The 21,684-nt window shown below is 32.6% G+C and overlaps 3 protein-coding genes across 3 annotated transcripts; 1 reads left to right on the top strand and 2 right to left on the bottom strand.

Annotated features, from left to right (window-relative positions):
- Window positions 1-5,708: 5,708 nt before the first annotated feature.
- On the bottom strand, window positions 5,709-6,512 carry LOC112099587 (protein FAR1-RELATED SEQUENCE 5-like). The gene is made up of 2 exons (XM_024187002.1): window positions 6,405-6,512; window positions 5,709-6,338 (listed from the first exon to the last, which is right to left on the bottom strand). Exons 1-2 carry the CDS (start codon window positions 6,510-6,512, stop codon window positions 5,709-5,711), a joined length of 738 nt encoding a protein of 245 aa, XP_024042770.1.
- A 4,267-nt stretch (window positions 6,513-10,779) lies between these two features.
- Window positions 10,780-12,269, top strand: LOC18049342. Its single transcript, XM_024188642.1, has one exon. It carries the CDS (start codon window positions 11,084-11,086, stop codon window positions 11,921-11,923), a length of 840 nt encoding a protein of 279 aa, XP_024044410.1. The 5' UTR covers window positions 10,780-11,083; the 3' UTR covers window positions 11,924-12,269.
- A 5,500-nt stretch (window positions 12,270-17,769) lies between these two features.
- LOC18048094 (NDR1/HIN1-like protein 26) lies at window positions 17,770-18,590 on the bottom strand. Its single transcript, XM_006441194.2, has one exon. The coding sequence runs from the start codon at window positions 18,437-18,439 to the stop codon at window positions 17,801-17,803; it is 639 nt and encodes a 212-aa protein (XP_006441257.1). The 5' UTR covers window positions 18,440-18,590; the 3' UTR covers window positions 17,770-17,800.
- Window positions 18,591-21,684: the final 3,094 nt, after the last annotated feature.

The following is a 21,684-nucleotide window of genomic DNA, read 5'->3' as shown; positions in this document are numbered from 1 at the left end:
AGTATGTTACATGTGTATATGTTGTTCATCAATTTCGTGTAGGTTTTTATTGTTTAATAATCTAATTTGCCATTTTGTTTTGAACTTGGCAGTTACATTCTCTTGATTCCATATTTCATTCTAAGTTACCTTGAAATGCCAAGCCATCAACACGGTTCATTTGGCTCCTTATCTGGTCTGGAGAGGGGGTTCCGAAACAACCAAATGGATTTGATTGTGGAATTTATGTCATTAAATTCATGGAAACTCCAGGGCTCATTCCCAACAAATCATCTATGGTAAAAATTAACAATTTTTATGTACATATTTTAACTCATTGTCTCCTTATTGTATTGATCAAGTATAACAACTTATTCCAAAATATTCTTCTTGCGTAGCATGATTCGCAAGATGATCGTGGAAGACTAGCAGTTCAACTTATCGACTCGGCCTTCAACGAAGCACAAGTTGGATTGCTTGCTCAAGCAAATGTAACATTTAATGAGCATACTATCTTAACAAGGGTCGTAGCCTCTATGCAAAAGGCAAACACATATAGAATAGGCATGAAAGGTCTTGGGAAAAGCCGAAAAAAAAAACCAAAAAGATTACGGTCGTAAATGTTAGGTCTTCGTAATGGGGTTTGTGTGAAATTTCACATTTTGTGGAATCAAAATTGTTCATTTTAGGCATTGACTTTTATAGTATACATTGCTCATAGTTTACCACTAACATTGTTCTGATGAGTGTATTCAAATAATTTTTTGTCATGAATACTACTTCGAATGCACTCTGTTTGTACAATGTATATTTTAATATACGAAGGTGTTGTAGTTCATGCTACCTTGGGTCGTACGCAATTATTTTAGTATTTTAATTGTTTAAATACATGTGAGTTCATAAATCATGCATTAATCTGGCCTTTAACATGTGTTGGATCAATAAAATGATCTCAGAATGTATTATTTGTTGGCCAAATATTAAAACAAATATGCGAAATCATAGATAAAATAAACGGATAACCGTTTCTAAATAAACAGTGTACCATTTAATTCCAGAAGCTAGGATATGTTGCCTACCAATTACTCATTTACCGTTGAAAAATAGAAAAGTCACTAGAATTTACTCCTTCACCGTTAATGACTACCCGTTAACCATTTTCTATTAAGTTGGTCTCTGGAATTTACTCTCTCGCGGTTTACAAAAAATGGCTCGCCGTTTACATATGATATAAAATGGTTCCAAGGGTTTTTTCTTCCTCTTCATTTACTCTTTTACCGTTTTCGTCATTAACGCGCAACCGAAGTTTTCTCTTCCTTCAATCCTCCATGTTTCTCCATTTTCTTGCCAAATCACGGCTATAGAAACATTTTTACTCATCATTAGATCATTCTTACTGATTCAAAAACTCAAATCGAACCTCAAATTCAAAAAACCCAAATCTAAACCCTAAGAGCAGCCGAATGGATTTCATCACTTTTAACCGAATTTTTGCCCTTTCTTGGCCAAATTAAGCCTCAAAATCACTTCTTCTACTCTCTTTTAACCTAATAATTGATTCATTTTCCTCCATTCTCATCTTCCTCAAATTTTCTCCATTTTCTCAAGTATCACCATTGCTGCCTCATCTCGTTCAACTCAGACAAGAAAAAGGGCTCCCACTAGGAACCCTATACCACCACAGGAAACTTCAGAATTCAAAAGAATTCATTTTCCCACAGCCCTATTGGTCAAACACTTCGAGGACCGCTTCATGGGTCGGAAGGTACTTGACTCTTACTATGTTGATATTGAAGATTTTAGAGAGTTAATTGTATGTAATAGAAGTGTTAAGAATATGCTTCAACCTTGGGAGTTAGCTATAGATTTTGATGATCGAGTGTATCCTAATTTAGTCCGAGTTTTCTATTTAAACATAAAAATTTTCGCAACTCGATTAGATAGGATAGTTACTTAAGTTGGGGGTGTTTTCATTGAATTTGATGTTAAGTATTTAAACAACTTCTTAGGAATTTCGAATGATAGACAAAGGATTTATACATCCCTGAAAGCTCTGTCTTTTGATAGCCTTGCTCATTGGAAGGGTGTCCGAAATATTTGTCAGCGTCGAGACCTTAGTGGTGACATTTGTGCTCTTCTTTTTCGGTCTTAATTGTTACCTCTTCAAGTTCGCATCTGTCATACTATTTTATAGTATATCATTACACCTAGGAAGGGTCACTTAGATGAGGTGACAAGATTAGATGTTGGGTTATTAGATAGTCTCATTACGAGGTGACTTATTAACTTTATATATGTTATTGTGCAACACATGCTGAGTACTCCCGCGATTAACCACCGTGCTTCTTAATGGTAGTATCATTTCTAAGATATTGCGGCACTTCCAAGTGCATCTTCGAGATATTGTGTATACGGAGACCAAACGGATTGGTCCGGAAGCCATGACTAATATTGGCTTTTCTAGTAAGAATAGCAAATATATCAAGACCTCAAACTTTAAAAACTGAGATACTTTGCCTACTCCAGAGGATGATCTGATGCTTAATGATATTTATCCCCCCTGATCAGCTTTCAGATTTTAGACTAGGAGCTCACCCTCCACCTTCTCGTAGACGATCTGTCCCCAAGCCTCCAACTGATTCCGATACTGAGGAGCGTGAGATGGATACTGATCTTCCCTCCGCTCCCGACCAACCTTCTGCTCCTGAGTAGTCTTCCACTCTCGAGCAGCCTCCAGCTCCCGTACAGCCACCAGCTTCAGACACTTTGCTGCAGTTCGTTGATGATGTTCGCAGGCTTTTTGAGCGACAGCAGCATATTCTCGATCGCATAAATACTCTCTGCCAGCAACAGCAGCAGCTTCACTCTCAGTTTCAGACCTTTCAGCAGCAGAGTATCGATCAACAGCTTGAGCTCATTGCTGGACAGTGCACCCTTCTTCGATATTTTGATTATGACCCTGACAATTCATCTTCGTCGCCTTAGTTTTGTTCTTTGTTTTTTGCACATACATTTCATATTATTTTATATGTGTGTTTTGATATCTATATCTCTTTGCTTGGATTACATTACTTTTTCTAGATGATTTTGATTATGGATGATTCTATGACTATGGATTGATGCTTTGATGGAGTTGGTATATGAAAACTTGTTTAATCATATTTGGAAGTGTTTTCACCTTGATTTATATTTGAGAATTTGTTCAATTTTAATGGGAGACTCTACCGAAATATTTGCTCGCCTAAATTGGGTCATCTCTTCATCTTGCTCATCATGCTTACAGTATTCTTTTTCTATATTTTCTTTTTGATGATGAAGGGGGAGATAATGTATAATGGGTATAAAATTTATCTTGAAATAATTTATTTTGAATGATTTATAAAAATTTATTTTTTTGGTTAAAATTTATAATTAGCCATACATTTAAGGGAAGCATACATTTAGGGGGAGTATATGAAATATTGATCAATTGACCAATTCCAAAACCATTTTATGGTCCCACAAAATTTGAAACACCATTTTTAATGCAAATTATCATTAACTTTAATGTTAACCATTTTATAATATTTCTAAATGTGTTCATAAAATATGAATAATCATTAACTCTAAACCGAAAAAAACATTCCCTGCGAAATTCTGTTAAAAACTGTGATTCTGGAAATAAACGGTGAACCGTTAACTTTGAAATGGTTAACCGATAATTTCCAGAAATGGGCAATCCTTAAACTTGAACTGGTTAGCAAAAACAGACATTACAAGTATGCTGAGCATATTACTGGAATTAAACAGAGAACCGTTCACATCAAACGATTAATTGATAATTTCCATAATGGAATTATTTCCAGTAATCTTGAACCGTTGAATAGAAACATATAAGACTATTTTGTTTTCCAAGTTACTGGAAATAACTGACGAATCGTTAACTTCAAACGGTTAACCAATAATTTTCAGAACTATGATGGTTAATATTATGCCATCGGAGGATTAAAGTGCATGACAATATTACATGGTAAGGAACATTAAAAATAGCTTCAATTAAACACACGTCTTAGTTTTAGTGAAAAGCTTCAAGTAGATACATTTAAATACATGTTTTCCAATTAGTGAAAAGAACTGTCACGAGGCCACATATCAGAGTGCATGGTGGGATATGGAAGAAATGTAACGGTATTCCTTCCCACCGATAGTGGCATTGATGAATTATTCCAAAAGTGATATGTGGATTCAGAGCACGGTTGAGAACTACTCCTACATTCATTTTGGGTTTCAATTTCATACGAGACTTCACTATTGAACCATGGAAATTATTCACTCGAGCAAGCTAACATAGATGTTCCCCAACTATCGTTTTTGCTAGCATTGGCTTTGCAACTCCTGCAAATAATCAATCGTGAATGAAATTTTATTTAGTTGCCAAAAATGGACCAAACAAGCAATAACAAACATAAAAACAACTTACCTCGCACAATTAGTGGCAGTAGGACATCATCTTGCTGTATGGCCAAGCTTACTACAAACGCTAAACTTCCTGTTGTTTCTAGGGGATTTTTTTAATATTCTTGCAGCACCTTTTGTCCTTACCACAACTGGATCTAGTACCCTGGAATTTGTCTGTGGACCGTATGCATGACTTCTACGGCTAGTTCTCTGTTCTTCAAACAGTTCATGAAATTTTGATGTCAATTGATTAATTGCAGCTAAAGCTTCTTTATACGAGTGCTCGTTTTTTGCCGCATAGAAACACATTTTGTTAGTTGCAGTGCTCAAAGCACTGAATCCAGCAACATCGAAAATCTCACTATCAACTTATGATCGGGCTAAGCTGCACGATATATAATCCTTCGCCTTTTTTGTCCTCCGATGAAGAATCATATTATGAGGAATATTTCTAAACTGTTCCACTTTCATGACATGAAACATGTATCGACACGGGATTCCAAGAGAATCCATGATTTGACAAGAGCAATCGATTTTGTTAATAAGTTTATTATAAACCACTGTCCACTTTATGTCTGCGTTTCTAAATTGTGTCAGTGTGTAGTAGTGAGTATCAGTGCAGTTCAAGGCTTCAAACTGAATCAAAGTGGCTTCTTGACGAATTTCTTTCCTAATCCAATGGAATACCCTAATTGAGAAAACATTTGTAAGTGTGTGGTCAACATAGGAGTACTAAGTTTTGTTTTCAACTCATCTTCAGCTTATGTGGTCTGAATGTTGCGAAGTGCATGATCAATTTGTAACACAAATTCATATAATTTCAACTTGTACTGCAGAAAATGATTGAGATAATAATGCATACTTTCACACCGTTGAGTGCTTCATATACCGGCAAAAAATGTTCCTTTAAGGAAAGCTTCAGCCCATTTATGTCGCTTTACATACATTTTTTTAATCATATCATGTTCATGCAGCTTGAACTCATCAACTAAAGCAAACCGCCGTTGTCAAATTCACATGGACTCATGCCTGTCAACATAAGATCACGAAATTGACGAGTGAAGTCTTCGTTTTTAATATTTGCTTGTGCATTTCTCTCTAAATGCCAGCTACAAAGACGACGAGTAGCTCCAATAAAAATTGTTTTAATTGCCTTTGACATTGATTTATCGCTATCAGTAATCATAGACTTCGACTTCTGGTTACCCATAGCGGACAAAAAAGTTTAGAGTAACCATGTGTGTGATTCAACGGTCTCATCTCCCAATAAGGCAAATCCAAACACTGTAGTCCTACGTACAATGATGGTTAGTGCCAACAAGGGTCATAAGTGATTTTTGATATGCATTAGTTTTGTACGTCGCATCAAATGCCAAAACATCACTGAAACATTCATAATCATACCGTGCCATATAGTCGGTCCAAAACATGTTTCTTAGCCTATTCTCATCATCTAACGTGTACTCATGATATAGACCAGGATCATTATCAGATTTTATCGTGAAATATGCTATAGTTGCCACAGAATCAGTATCACCAATTTTAGCACATCTATTTGCATCTAATGTATTGTCTAAATCCTTACATTTGAACCTGAGATTTTGCAAACCCCCAACTTGATCACCCATGTAATCCACAACTTGGGACGTCTTCACGCCAACATGCCTCAATGCCTTAGCTTGAGCAAGGTCTCTTTCACTAACATGCCGATGTGAACGAAGGAGATGTACTTCGTTTGGAGAAGTCAACGGATGATTGTGCTCAGTTTTGAATTCTGTCACAGTATACTTGCCACTGGAATTGTCGTAATTCACTCGAAATGATGTTTTACAACCCGTACGCGTTATTGGTCGTGGTACCCGCACTCTATTATCTTTTGCCAAATATTTTTCAGCCTTATATCCTTCCAAATTACAAACCCACTGACGGATCATAGTTCATCCAAACTTGGAACGATGTAGCTCATTTTTTCTAATACTAAAACCAACCATTCTTGAATAGTTCATGTACCATGCATCTGCATCTTCTACTAAATCAAACTGAGCTCCAAGCACATTCGTCTGAGGTAACTCAAGAACATCAGAGGATTTACTCATCTGTAAATCTTGAAAGGTAATAGCACGAAATTTGATAATAAAAATCAAATACAGTGATCAAATACAATGACAATGGGTATATTTTAAAAGATCAATCAACATTCATCCAACAGCACACATCATTCATATATTTTAAAAAGTTAATGAAATTGACCATCAAAATCTACTTGCTATAAAAAAAATTAAAAACAAAACTAAGGTGTGGAGATAAAACAAGTATTTAAGTCATAAACACTTACTTAAGGAACAACACAAATTTTTTCAACGACCGAAATTTACACCTGCAGTAGCTATGCAGATGAAACAAAATCTTAGTCCAAGGTGAGTGAGTTATGATGGGAAAGTGGCATTTAAAATGGAAAAAAAAAAGTATATATACATAGGTATATTTATGAAGGAAGGGACAATGATATTAATTGGTTCAATAGTGAGTTAGTTATCAATGCAACAATAAATATACTGCTAGATTTGGTGAAAAAATATGAGTACATTTAAAAAATAAATACATGATACATTGAACAAAACAAATGAAAAAAAGTACTTAACACATGTAATACTGAACAAAAAATATGAATACCTCCGTAACAGTGAACCTGAAACATCAAACATAAAAGAAAGAACATGAAACATGAAACTTGAACGTAAACATGAAATGGGGGCAAAAAAGAAAATTTTCAAGGTATTTGGAAATCAGCACATGAAACATTGAACAACAAACATGAAACATATCACTTAAAATATGCAACAACGAATATAAAATATGAGTACCCCTGTAACAGTGAACATACAACATCAAACATGATACATAGAATAGCAAACATGAAACATAGAATAGCAAACATGAAACTTGAAAGTAAACATGAAACGGGGGCAAAAAAGAAAAATTTTGGGGTATTTGGAAAATTATTACATAAAACATTGAACAAGAAACATGAAACATATCACTTAAAATATTCAACAGCGAACATAAAATATGAGTACCTCTGTAATACTGAACATACAAAATCAAACATGAAATATAGAACAGGAAACATGAAACTTGAACGTAAACATGAAACGAGGGCAAAAAAGAAAAATTTTGGGGTATTCGAAAAATTATTATATGAAACATTGAACAACAAACATGAAACGGATCATTAATATAGCAACAACGAACAAAAAATATGAGTTGCCCTGTAATAGTGAACATACAACATCAAACATGAAACTTGAATGTAAACATGAAATGGGGGTAAAAAAGAAAAATTTCGGAGTATTTGAAAAATCAGTAATGAAACGTTAAACAACAAACGTGAAACATGTCACTTAAAATATGCAAAAACGAACATAAAATATGAGTACCTCTATAACAGTGAACATATAACATCAAACATCAAACATGAAACATGAACAACAAACATGAAACATATCACTTAAAATATGCAACAACGAATATAAAATATGAGTACCCCTGTAACAGTGAACATACAACATCAAATATGAAACATAGAATAGCAAACATGAAACTTGAAAGTAAACATGAAACGGGGGCAAAAAAGAAAAATTTTGGGGTATTTGAAAAATTATTACATGAAACATTGAATAAAAAACATAAAACGGATCACTTAAAATATGCAACAACGAACATAAAATATGAGTACTTCTATAACAGTGAACAAAAAACATCAAACATAAAACATAGAACAGCAAATGTGAAACTTGAACGTAAACATGAAACGGGGTAAAAAAAATTGGGGTATTTGGAAAATCAATACATGAAACGTTGAACAACAAACATGAAACCTATTACTTAAAATATGCAACAACGAACATAAAATATGAGTACCTCTGTAACAGTGAACATATAACATCAAACATGAAACATAAAATAGGAAACATGAAACTTGAACGTAAACATGAAACAAGGACATAAAAGAAAATTTTCTGGGCATTTAGAAAATTATTACATGAAACATTGAAAATAAAATATGAAACTTGAAATGTTAAATATGAGACAGATTTCAGTAAAAAATGAATTAAACTTTTGTCTTTATGTTAACACACATTTTATTTTATTTTTTAAAATATTTATAATAAGGGTTCCTCTATGATGCTGTAAAAAATTTACAGCATCAATAATGTATTAATTGTGAACCATTAGATTTAATCAATGGTATACAATATTTGTACTAAAAAAATAATTTAAAAATAATAGTAAACAGTTTGTTAACCGTTCAAGTGGGTGGAGAATTTTTGTAAAATAATTGTGACCACCCTTAGAGTTTGAAACAATTTCACTTAAATAGCATATTTTATTTAACATTACTTTTCAGTCCTCCTTTAAATTTGTAATATGATAATCTTTTTTAAATAAATCTTCAAAATCAATTATCATTAAGTATAAAATATAATATCAAGTAGGCTATTTAACACAAAGTCTTATAATAATTTGTATTGTATGAATTTAATTACAAACTATTAATACCTAAACAATAATGATAATAGAAGACATTTCAATAAACTATTTTATGTGTTTTATTAATAATACTATATGAGTCACAACAAATGAGAAATATTTTATTCACCAATTATTATTGAAAAATATAAATGTCTATATAACTATAGAGTGAGAAATATTTTGATTTAAATTTTTAACAAAAAATTAAACTATTTATTTCATGCAATTCAATGGTGGAGGATATAACATTATGAAATGTTGCTTTGACTTTCAATATCAATCATTAGATTATGATATATTTATTAATGGCTCAAATATTGTGTCAAAATTTTAAGTTAAAGTATCCCAAATCATATCTTTATAATGGAAATATAAAAACATGCAATAATTTTTTTCCTCATTTTGTCCATTAAATATTATTTGATGTGATATTTTATTTATTGCCACTATTAATTATCACAATAAAAATAATGACTCTTCGTAACATAAAAAAATTATAATTACTATCAAAGAATAACAATAAAATAATCTTTCATGATTCATAAACTAAAGTTAATTAGGAATTTGTGTTAGATTTAACTTTTATGAAATTAACAAAATGACATTTGAAAATAAAATGAAAATAAGCTTGTGAAAGTTAAATTTTATAAGGCTCGGATAATTTTCTACCATGTCAATAAAAATCTAAAAATATAAATGATTTTCTTTCACTTTTTTTCCCACGTAAATATTATCGGAGGCAATATTTTATTTATTGTCACTATTAACTATCATAACAAAAGTAATGACTCTTCATAACATAAAAGTTTATAATTACAATCCAATGATATCAATAAAATAATCTTTCACGATTCATAAATTAAAACTCATTAGAAATATATATTCGATTTAACTTTTATGAAATTAACAAAGTGATATTTGAAAACAAAATGAAAATATATAAGCTTATAAAACTTAAAACTCCCATGATGTAAGGATATTAATTGTAAGATAAATATAAAGTTTAGAAAATAAGTATGTTAAATGGGTGTTAAAAATGATACATACTTCATGATCAATTATACAATGGCCCTTAATATTATATAAAATAATGAGTATTTTAATATACGATATTAAATTTTATTAAAACATGTGATCAAGTAATTTTTATGTTACAAGCAATCTCAACAATGAGTTTATTGATATAACTATGACATTTACTTAACTATATGTACTTAGTTGTGTTATTTATCAGTGTTATATCATATATAAATTTTGCAATTGCAACTTATTTATTTGATTTGTGTTAAATAACCTACCATTATATTTAATACTTAATGGTAATCGATTTTGGAAGATTTATTTAAAAAAGATTATCACATTTCAAATTTAAAAGGGGATTGAAAAATAATTTTAAATAAAATATGCTATTTAAGTGAAATTATTTCAAACTCTAAGGGTGGTCATAGTTATTTTACAAACTCCTCCACCCCTTACAAGTTTTTTAACCATTTATCATTATTATTTTTTTTTTTACCTACAAATATTGTGTACCATTGATTAAATCCAATGATGCACAATTAAAAATATTATTGATGCTGTAAAAAAATTACAGCATCATAGAGGAACTCTTATAATAAAAATTTTTTTTATTATTTTGCTTGTCCTTTTTGCTTCTAATTATTATTATTTTTAAAATTTTATTCATTTTTTATATTTTTTATTTTAATTTATTTAAATAAAAAAATACATATTAATGGCAGCAACCGGCTGGAAAACCGGTTGCTGCCAGTCATAAAAGTTGGAGGCTTAAGAGCGTACAAAACAACAGTGGGGTCAATTCTATGATACAGGGACTGAGCCATCCCCCAAATTGCGATGCCTAATTAAACCTCTACGAATAAAAAGCGTACAAAACAAATGGAGGCTTAAGAGTGAACTTAACCACAAACAAGAGATAAAGATAAGCTAACCTCAAATGATGAAAAAACCAGACCAAAAGGAGACTCACCGAAACTATCTGACCTCAATTTCTCACAGCTTGTTTTTGCTTGGAAAATAAAAATAAAAAATTCACCATAAACCTTCACTTCACTTCACGTATTCATAGGTAAACAAGTTACATTCATCATTATCGTCTCTGTTGATTGATGATATGTCACCTGAGCCAGGTCCAAAACCAATCCAAAGCAGTGGCAGTATCAAAATCATCAACCCTCCTGCTTCAATCCTCGCAGCATTTTCTGTCCTCTGCCTCTTCACTTGTTCAAAACCTTACAACACCACCAGTACCCTCAAAATCCCATTCCTTACTTTCCCATCAAACCCTCGCCGTTTTCTCAAAATCCCCATCATGTCCCGGACCAATCACCAACTCCATCACCACTCTTTTGCGACGCCGCAGTCTCTCTCTGATTGGCTGAAGCCCCGCCTGCCCTCCGATTCTTTCGCTTCATGGGGTGTCAAACCCGGCACTAAGAACGTCCACAACCTCTGGCTTGAGCTCTCCGACGGCGAGACCTGTCTTGCTGACGCCATCCCTCCAGTTCGTACTGTTAACGTTGTCACTGTACGAATCATCGGGAAAGACAACCAAATTTTGGTTGAGTCCCATCAAGAATTATCAGACGGTAGTGTCAGGAATCGGTGTCGTCCCTTGGCGGAGAAAATGAAATCCAATGAAACCCCAGAAGAGGCTGTCATTCGGGCCGTTAAAGAAGAGTTGGGTTCAATATTAAATGATTCAATTACCGTGAGGATTGTTCCTGGGTCGTACTCAAAGAAGCTAGACGAGCGCAATTCGCTTTCGTATCCGGGTTTGCCTGCACGTTATGTGTTGCATTCAGTGGATGCTTTCGTGGATGGATTGCCTGAGGAGGGAGAGTTTTGTACAGAAGAAGCTGAGGAGTATGCAGATTCTTCGGCAGCTGACAAGGCTTTGTTTGTTAAGAGGCATTACTGGAAATGGGTTAGTTCTGATCTTATCCCAACATGAGTTAGCCTTTGTTACTGATTTTGAGTTCATATAAAGGTATTTCTATTGTCTTTAATACGTTTTCAGAGAAGGGCAATGAGGGAGCTGAGAATTGACTGATTTGGTTTTGAGTTTATGTGAATGTGATTATTTGATTTTGTGATAGCAAAATTTTGTTTTTGTGATTCAATTACGAAACTCTGTATTAAGGTATTAAGTTCAGTTTTGATGTTGTTTGACGCAATGATGGTCACTGGTTCATTGTTATAAATTTAACAATGTGGAAAACTCTTCTGTGATTCCGCCTAATATGGAATTTCTTTTGTTAGCATGTTTTGACTTGACTTTTTTTCAATCACTGGTATCAGCCACAATGTTAAAGTCTGATGTTTGTTTCGCATTGGCAAGCTTCGTCCATTTAAATGAAAAAATAAATAAATAAAATAAAGTTTAGACGAGATTAAATAGTGCAAACGGCTGTATTGTGTGTGTATAAGGGGTCGTTGCGTGCTGGAGTTGGGGAGTGGAAAAAGAATAAATAAAAGAAAAAGTCAGTTGTCCATCCATACTATTCTGCCTGAGCAAAGAGTACAAAATCTGCAAAATGTAATGATTCCTAAACTTATTTCATGAACAATAGGCAGGCTATTAACTTTCCATCACCATTTGCTGTCAAAGAATTTTGAAATTTATGTTGGCCTGATGCTTGTGGCTCATTTTGTTGTTTAACTTTTTCTGGTCATTTTTGCTCCCTGCTTCAGGAGTTAAAATCGATTTTTGTCCATTAGCTGTGCTTTAATGGTGCATGAGTTTAAATTTACAAAGTTTGGCACAACCAGATATGATGCAGTGCTCAAAAGAGTATATATTAAATGAATTAATTTGACAACTTACACAAAGAAGCCCTGGAAGCCTCATATAGCATTTTGGATTTATGCATCTTGATTTTGCTGTATTCTTAAAGTTTTGGTGAATCATTCCATTCTTTTCCAGTCTATCTTTTGTATAATCGACCGCCTTACTTGTACAACGACCTAACACGCTTTACACTTTCATTGTAATGGTAATATTCCAAGTATGGATATGTATTTTTCACCCAAACCCAGGAAATTGCCATTTGAATTCCAAAAACATTTGCAAATTTGAGAATCCATGGAAATATGGACGTGTAATGAGAAGAGGTATAGATGATGGATATCCATTACTGTATCCAAATCCGTAAAATTGTCATTCCTAGTGCGAATCAAATTACTATTGTAGATTAGGTGTAATCAGGTCTAACCAAAATTGCCTTGGTGATGTACCTTGTAACAAATTATAGATACAAGGTGCAATTGTACTTGGTTTACTGTTATGCAGATAGCTACCTAACCTATGATTACTTAAAATCACTAAAGTTTGGCTTGTGGCAAACCCGAAACTCATCCTTAGAGGAATAGATTTTGCAAACCAATTCAATGTTTGCTAGGAATGTATTAAGAGCCAAGTTCTTGCATATGAATTGTTGGCAAGATTTTAATGTTCAATAATTTCCATCTAGCGTTTTGTTTATTTTTTAATTTTTCTCTTCTTTCTGCGGCTGATGGATCCTTAAAGAAGAATATGATGATAACAGTAATTTTGTATGGTCGCTTGTAAGTTATCTAGTATTGATAGAAGAAGACACTCTTATTTCCATAGCCAGCAAGAAGCTACCATTCAGTTGGATCAAAAAAAGGGCAACTTGGAAAGGTATAAATGATCAATTCCTTTGTTGAACGTTTTAATTTTATCTCAAAATTGGTGTGCTGGTGTATAAGTGAGTCATCTAAGAGTAGAATCGTAATATAGACTGTTTTTCCAAAGTTATTGCGACAGACAGATATTCATTTATTTTTAGCATCTTCTATTTGTCTGTGACGTGTGACATTCCAGTATAGAGTTCTCGATTACAGATGGAGCAGCAAAGTGAATGGTACAGAGTGCTTCAACGTCTTGACTGAAGTGAATAGTAAAGAATCTATCATATGATGGTTTGAATGTTTTCCTTCACGAAGATGGTCTTTTTGTGCTCATCTTCTCTTTATCTGAGATTTTTACTACAACAAGTTGAGATACCTATGGAAGGATACAAAATAGTGTTCCCCTTCTGAATTGCTTTCTGGTGGCTCTTTGGAAACCAAGGTTGAACGTCTTTGGTTTTATCAACTTTGGTTTTGGTAGTCTCGTTAACCCAGTGTCTCTTAATTAATTAGTAAGACTTGACACGAGAGTTAGTTTGTGGCTAGAGAATATGCATCGGTTTATAAGCGTTTTGTGTTGTTATTTGTTAGGATCGTCTCTTATGTAAGAAAAGGAAGGGGAATATAATTGTTTGGTAGTTTTAATTGTCTTTTCTTTGACGAGCCATTGAAGAAGAATATAACAGTAATTTCATGATGTAGCTTGTAATTTCTACTCGAGTTGTACAAAATGATTCTCTTCAGTTCCATAGCCATCAACAAGCAAACTCTCAGTTCTATTAAGCCATGGGAGCATGGATAAACCCAAAATCTATCTAATTATTTATTTATCTTAATTGTTAAACAATTTAATTTTATTTCAAATTGGTGTGGTTGTATACAAGTGGTCACTAACAGAAAGATCTCAATATAAAGTGTTTTTGCCATGTTGCTGAAGAGATTCATCCATTTTTAACATCTTGTACCTTTCTGCAAAATCTGGCATTTCAGTGTAGATCTTGATATTGCTGCTGGAGTTGGTGGTTGATAGTACAGAATGCTACTGTTGTTAACCATAGTGAATATCAGATATATAAAATCTCTATTTTTCACTATAGCTTGAATGCTCTCATTCACTACTTTTTTGTTTGATTTATTTTTTGTTCCGCTTTAATAAGCCTTCCTACTTGCAAAATTGTTTTGAGTTAAACTTGGAATGATATATATGTAGTGTTTTTTCGGACAAGTGATTATTTCTATGGAATCTGGAGTTTTCTAGATATTGAGGTTTCTCTTATCATGCCTCTTGTGGAACCAAGATCAATTAGTATTGATAGTCTCTTTTACAGAGTGTCTTTTAATTGATTAGGAAGACTTGGGTTCTTTCCCTTCAGAAAATTTTCTAGCAGAGTAGATGCCGGAGCTATTTCGTGTGGCCGGGTGATGATGTATCTATTAAATTAGCATTGAGCTTGTGCCATCCACTAGGATCACCTTTTTCTCTAAGAAAACAAAAGGGGATTGCGATTGTTTGGCAGTTTTTGCAGAATTGCTCATTGCTTTTCCTTCACTCCTACTTTAGCTAAGAAAACAAAGATTCAATTGTCCATTTGTGATATTGAAAACACAATTGTGAAGTTTTACATGGTTCTGAATCCTTTAGCTAAGAAAATAAAGATTTACTTGTCTATTTGTGGGACATCACGTAGGACATGAGCAGCATGAGCAGCGTAACTTTTCAAGTCTCTGAAAGTCAGTTTACTTTCAAAATTTGAGACACTTACTCTTCCATCTTTTTTCTTTTTATCTTTTGGAGCAATATTAGAAAACTGTTTTTGTCTGTATCACACGTCTTCTAGTATGAGAATCAATTATTTGATTGTGAAAGACCGCGTCTACAGCTGCATGTTACCTCACTCAAACCAATGAAGTTTTAAACTTTATCCTACAAGTCATCTGAAAACATTTTTTTTTTCTTTTGCGTGTTTTAGTTTATTACACACCTCACCTTCTATAATTCTGAGGGAGACTTGATCCTTCTAGACCGCATGTTTTAGGTTGTCCTTTCAGATTTGATCCTCTCTGGTTATTTCTTCTTTTCTGAAACATTAATTTTAAACTTAATCTTATTCATTTTTGAACCTTTGCTTTGGTAGACTTCTTGTAGCACTCAATAGAACTGACAAGCATTAGCATTGTCTTTTATTTTTTCGCTTTTTATTTTTTATTTTTTGGCGTGAAGGGATAATTGGAGCAAAGATATAATGTATTGCCACTGACTTGTCTGTACCAAGGTAATCTTATCCCTGTTTACTACGACTAGATAACTTAAAAAAAAGAAAAAAAAAATACCATAGACGTATTAGGAGATTATATCTTTGTATAGCTTATTAGCCAAGTTTTTTTAACATGTTTTGGATTTGTCTTATATTAATGAAGCGATATACTACGGGCATTATCTTATATATAACGTTTCCAATTCTCTGGCCGCTAGCTCATGCATACATATTGAGGGGTTTCCAATTGCTTCAATATCAATATTGAAGACTTTTATTAACGGTCGTTTTTGGGAACCAGTGGATTTAATTTTACTGGGGGGCAAAACTTAGTGAGTTGTTTTAGTAAAGTTATTTCAAAATATATACACAGTTTTCATTTTTAAATGGCAGGACAAAGCTGCCTGTTCTGGAAGCTGCTAAATTACATTACGATAACTTAAATCAATCACTAAGTTGTAATTAGTGACTCACGAGGAGAACCAACTAAATTACTCGACTTTCTAATAACAACTCAATCGAATTTAAATTGTAGGTAATAAAAGAAATTTAAATGTCTAATTTAATTTATTATAAAGAAACGACACTTACTTTTTACAGTATTCCTAACAATTTTTTAAAATTAATAAAACATAGACTAAATTATGAGTTCAACTTAGGTCCTGTTGGATTGAGGTGTTATAATTTTTTAAGCTGCTGCTATTGAGAAAAAAAAATCTTTAACTATGAGATAAAAAAATTAATAATATATAATAAATATGATTTTTAAATAATAATTTTAACAAAAATAATAAAGATATTATATATTTTTTATCATTCAAGTGGTGGATCAAAACAACATATCTTTCAAAACACAACAATTAATGTTTATAAAATATCTTAGTATTGTAACTTAAAAATTACAGCTACCCTACCTCAGTACAAAACAAGGCCTTAATCAAGTTTTTACATATGTTTCACACACCGTCATATCATTTCATTAAATTAGTGTCTGTGCGTATTCTTAAGTATGGATGTCATTATTTTTTTAATGCAAATATATTGTTAAATTATAATTTAATAACCTGTCTGCACTGATAATTATTAAACTGTAAGGTTTAACAACTTGTTCATGTGAAAAAAAAAAAAAGATATATATATATAGGATTAATTATGCTTCAACACAATCGAGATTCATGCAAAATAAAAATGAAATAAAACAAAATAAAAACAGAAAAGGGGGAAAGACTCGATCGATGAAACCTAGTGGCATAAAAAAAGGCCCAGAATGGGCCCAGAGTTGCATTATAATTACTAAAGGTACTGATTGATTCCTTAGCCAAGAAAGCAATTGATTTCCCGCCTTTAATTTATTTTCACTTTTCACATCCCATAGAATCTCAAGTTGACTGGAAAGAAAACAATAATCCCTCATCATCCTTCCACTCAAAACTACCACATTCTATATCTATTTTGTTTTTGTTAAAATTCTACTTAATTTTTTTTTCCAACGTTTAACTTGTTGCATGTCATGTTTGTTTTCGATTCTAAATAATATCATACGGAACTATTACTTTACTCTTGAAAATTAAACCAAAAAAATACTCAACCCTAGGGACTGAAGTGGAATTTCCCTAACCCAATACTCATGACTTTTATTTCATCTTCCCATTCACGGTTCACCACATGCAAAGCAAAATAATAATGTTCAAAGCACAAGACCAGGATTCAGAAAGAAGATAAGATAAACAATCCAAACAAGCTAGCTTTTCACTATCATCAATCGTACACAATATTAATTAATAATTTTTTTTTTACAAAAATCAATTCAAAAAGGTAATAATTAATTGGAAAAAAAAAACAAAAATTAAGCAATACATACATGCAAATTAAAATTAAAGTAGCTAGCAGAATAAGCTCAATCAAACAAACTATTAATGAATTCAGAGGCTAGTAGAACAGAGAGTCCCTTGCCTTGCACTCAAAGGTGGTGGGATATTTGGACCGAAAGCCATGACGGCAACACAATTAACATTAAACCTGTACCGTCCCGAAACCCAAGCACCAACCTTCCACCGAAGCTTGCCATTGACTTTGACATTCAGAACAAGCTTTCCGGCCGTCTGATCGCGGCCCACTTCATAAGCGAAGGACGGCGCCACAGGCAATCCAGTTCCGACCAAAGAGGCCGTCAGCAGATTGCTTTCTTGGTGGCCTTGATAGAAGGGAGGAATCGAGGTGTCGACGGTGATCTGTTGGCCTTTGTATGCGGCGTAGGCTTGTATTTGGTCGTAGTAAATGCCAACTTTCTGATTAGGGTTTTTCGAAAATAATGTCAGTTGGATTGAAGAGTTGAGCAGATGAGAGTTTGAGAGATTCAGTAGGTAGATATCGGCTTCTTTGAGAGAGAACTGAGGCTTAGAGGGGTGCAGAATAAGCCAAATCAAGAGTATAAAAGAAATAAGAGAAGTGAAGAATGTCGAGAAAACACAGAATAGTTTCTTGTACTTGAAGTTGTCGGTGTTTATGAAACTTTCCTTGCTTGCACAGTCTTTGGGAGATTTTGAGTAGACTTGAGACATTTGCAAGACAGAGAGAGCAAGTTTACAGGGCTAAGGAATTGGTGGTTGAATCATTCCATTGCCATGAGGGGGTTAAATAAAGGCATGCAATCACTTTGAAGCATGTACAAAGCAGCAATCATTTTGCTCTTTATTTCTTGCTTTTGACTGGCAGCTGCTATGTGGTGGGAACTGGCTATAATTGTATGATATTTACTTAATTATATAATGATTAGTTATTTGGTCTGCCTGACTGATGGCCTCGATCGAGTGTTTTTAAGTAGCTCATTTAGTCGGATTTGGATTTCAGTACTTAGCTAATGTTTTTGTTGATTAAAAAAAAAAGTAATTATTGAATAAGAATATAAAAATAATTGAATTTTAACCTTATATTGTTATACATATGTATGTAGTAGAAGATTTTAAAGAGCTAAGCACAAATTTTCTTAGCACTAAATTCAAATCTACTTAGTATTAAATTCAAATCTACTTAAAATAGGGATTTGAACTATAAATAATTTTTTTAACCTCTTATTTCTCTAAAATTCAAACAGTAACGGATAATTTAATAGCATTTGAATTTAATATTGAGTTGAATTATGCTTAACTCTTTATAACTTTTTGTCACACCTGAATAGATAATAATATACCATTAAAATTTAATTAATGACAAGCGCACGCACTTAAAATAGGTATATATATATTTTTTTAATATTGTTATACAAGATTGTATATTACATCAAGTATTATAATTAATATTTACAAACAGATTCTACAATTGTGACCTTTTTCGTGGCATATACTCCTCTGAAGCGCTGCTCAGATTCTTTAAACCCTCTCAAATATTCGAGAGTTGGCCACTCCACTCACATTTCGTGAGGGATAGACTAGTTCTACTCAATTATTTGATAATTGAGTGAGGATTGTAAATAACCCTCATAAATACTTTTATGGAGGCTCGAACCCTTACACTCAATATTGTAAGTGCAAGAGTTCTCCCATTGGACCAAAGGCCTATCAGTAAAAACAGATATATTTACTGTTGCAGATTGAATATCTTGTTTGAACATGCATCTCTAAACCGTGGGATCAAATCAATAATGCCTTTGCCCTATAACAAATCTCGTGCGTGATTGATGGCACTGCTAACAGTGAGCTGCTGCCACTGGCTGTTGTCATGCATGCCCCTTTTATACAAAAGTTCATGCTTGAATTTTGCAGTCCAATTATTAAAGATTAAGCCACTTTATATAAAATATCTGGATGCTTCTACGATTAGTAATATTATACATATTCTAGCGATATCAGACTAATAATTCAAATTTCATTTGGTATACTGTTACTATAATTTTATATGTGTATTCAATCAAAGTTCCGTCTCTAATTATTAAAAGTATTTATGAAACTGTGTATGACAAGAAACATAACTCCCCTATGCAATAAGCATGCCCCATTTGTAGAAATGGTTAGGGGCCATGGACAAAAGAAAATTATGTTCCATATGAATATTCAGTTAATCCTTTATGTATCCGAATATTCAATTGCCCGTGTTTTATGATATCTTTCTTAAAATCCAAATTAAGTAGATTCTCAATCGAAGAGAATAATATGAAAGATTCGACCCTTTTTTTTTCTATGTATTTTTTTTTCTTTTCAAGTAAATTCGCAGAGAAACAAGAATATGCTATTTCTTTTTCCAGCATTTGAACAATTAAAGTTATAAATAGCTTTTGACCAATTTAGTTTAAGTTGATAATTACCTGTATATATAATACGGTAAAAACCAAAAAAAAATTAGCTTCTCTTCCATCTTTCTGCTACATATTCAGAAATATTGATACCACACATCGTAATAATTTATTAATAATTCTATTTTTATTTATTTGTAATAATTTACTATATATTTTACAGTTCATTTATTTTTTAATTAGTTAAAAAGTAGTGGCACTTTATTGTGTGGAGTTATAATATAAAGTCATAGAGCATGATGGAGAAACATATTTTATATTTGCTATTTTTAAGATGCGAAATCTTAAACCAAGCTTTAATTAAAGCCTAATGTTATTAGAGGTTTCTGAATATTATTTTGTCTATAGCTTGATCAATTTGTTCGTTTGAAGTGCCAACAATATCTTTTAGAGGCTTATAATTTTTCGAATTAACCAAGTTCTCTTCTTCTCTTCTCTCTCTCTTTATTATTATTATTTTTTTTTTTGTTCTATTTTTGTGTCATTTATCGTTATAAACAATTTGAGTATGCAACAAATGACATTTAGAATATTGCTAGTCATGAACATGCATGTAGTAAGACTAAACATTAGTTGGGTGGCAAAGCCATGCAACAGTTTCATTAAGTTTTGCATTTCATATATATTTTATATGAATCATGATGATCGATAGAGGTGGAGTTCCTCAGCCGGAATCAAAATGGGAACTGCCTTTTAGAATTATTGAAGGGAAAGTGAATTTATTAAAAGAGCTAGCGATAGCCTTTTTTTTCTTGTTGATAATAGAAAGTATAGGGAGCCCAGAGGCATCTCTATCTCTTTGTTCAACCCAACTTGGTTGAGAGTAAAAGCAAAATCATAATGTTGAAATTAAAAAGATTGCAAAGTTGATTAATAATTTATTATTAAACCAACGGTTGATGGAAATTTAAATTATAGAAAAATAAAGAGTTTTTAGCGTCGTGATGGGTGTCTTCTATTTTATTGAGCCGTGCATTAAAAGATTTGCAAAAGCAGAGAGAGAGAGAAGACATGAAGAATCCCAAAACCAGCTTTTTGGAAAATGGAAACCCCGCGGAATCATCCTCATGATTTTTCTTCGTGGACTTTAATCACTTTATTGTGTCTTATCTACGGTTTCGTTTAAGTTAAGAAAAGGGTTTATATTAATAGAGAACTGATGTGGGGGAGCCACGTGCCCGACATGTCCAAATTTTTATTGGGAGAGTTGTTTCGTGGGTCTACCTCTCTCTCAATAAGAGCTTAACACATAAACCGTAGCATATCAAAACCTTATATTAATATAAGCGAAAGCGAAATATGAAGGTTCAATTTTAATAGGGGTAATAGTAGTTTTTTTTTTTTTTTCAGAATTTTAAAGTGTGAAAATTTTTAAAAAATTTTAAAATTATGCGTTTAAGAGGTTTAAAGTTTAAAGCGTATAAACCTCACAGTTTATGTATTTTCTCAAACTTTTTAGTATTTTAAAATTCTGAATTGAAATATTTCTAATTAGAGTGATATTATAAATTTTAAATT

Source organism: Citrus clementina, unplaced genomic scaffold, assembly GCF_000493195.1.
Source record: "Citrus clementina cultivar Clemenules unplaced genomic scaffold, Citrus_clementina_v1.0 scaffold_3, whole genome shotgun sequence".
Taxonomy (NCBI): Eukaryota; Viridiplantae; Streptophyta; class Magnoliopsida; order Sapindales; family Rutaceae; genus Citrus; species Citrus x clementina.
The sequence above is the reverse complement of the archived record's forward strand: the minus strand, read 5'-3'. Positions and strand labels throughout refer to the sequence as shown.

What these genes read in the sequence shown, in the direction of transcription:
- LOC112099587 (XM_024187002.1), bottom strand. Translation starts at nt 6,512, where the DNA reads ATGAGTAAATCCTCTGATGTTCTTGAGTTACCTCAGACGAATGTGCTT. An exon ending in ACATGAACTATTCAAGAATG is followed by an intron (nt 6,339 to 6,404) that starts GTTGGTTTTAGT and finishes ATGATCCGTCAG; the next exon opens with TGGGTTTGTAATTTGGAAGG.
- LOC18049342 (XM_024188642.1), top strand. Translation starts at nt 11,084, where the DNA reads ATGTCACCTGAGCCAGGTCCAAAACCAATCCAAAGCAGTGGCAGTATC.
- LOC18048094 (XM_006441194.2), bottom strand. Translation starts at nt 18,439, where the DNA reads ATGTCTCAAGTCTACTCAAAATCTCCCAAAGACTGTGCAAGCAAGGAA.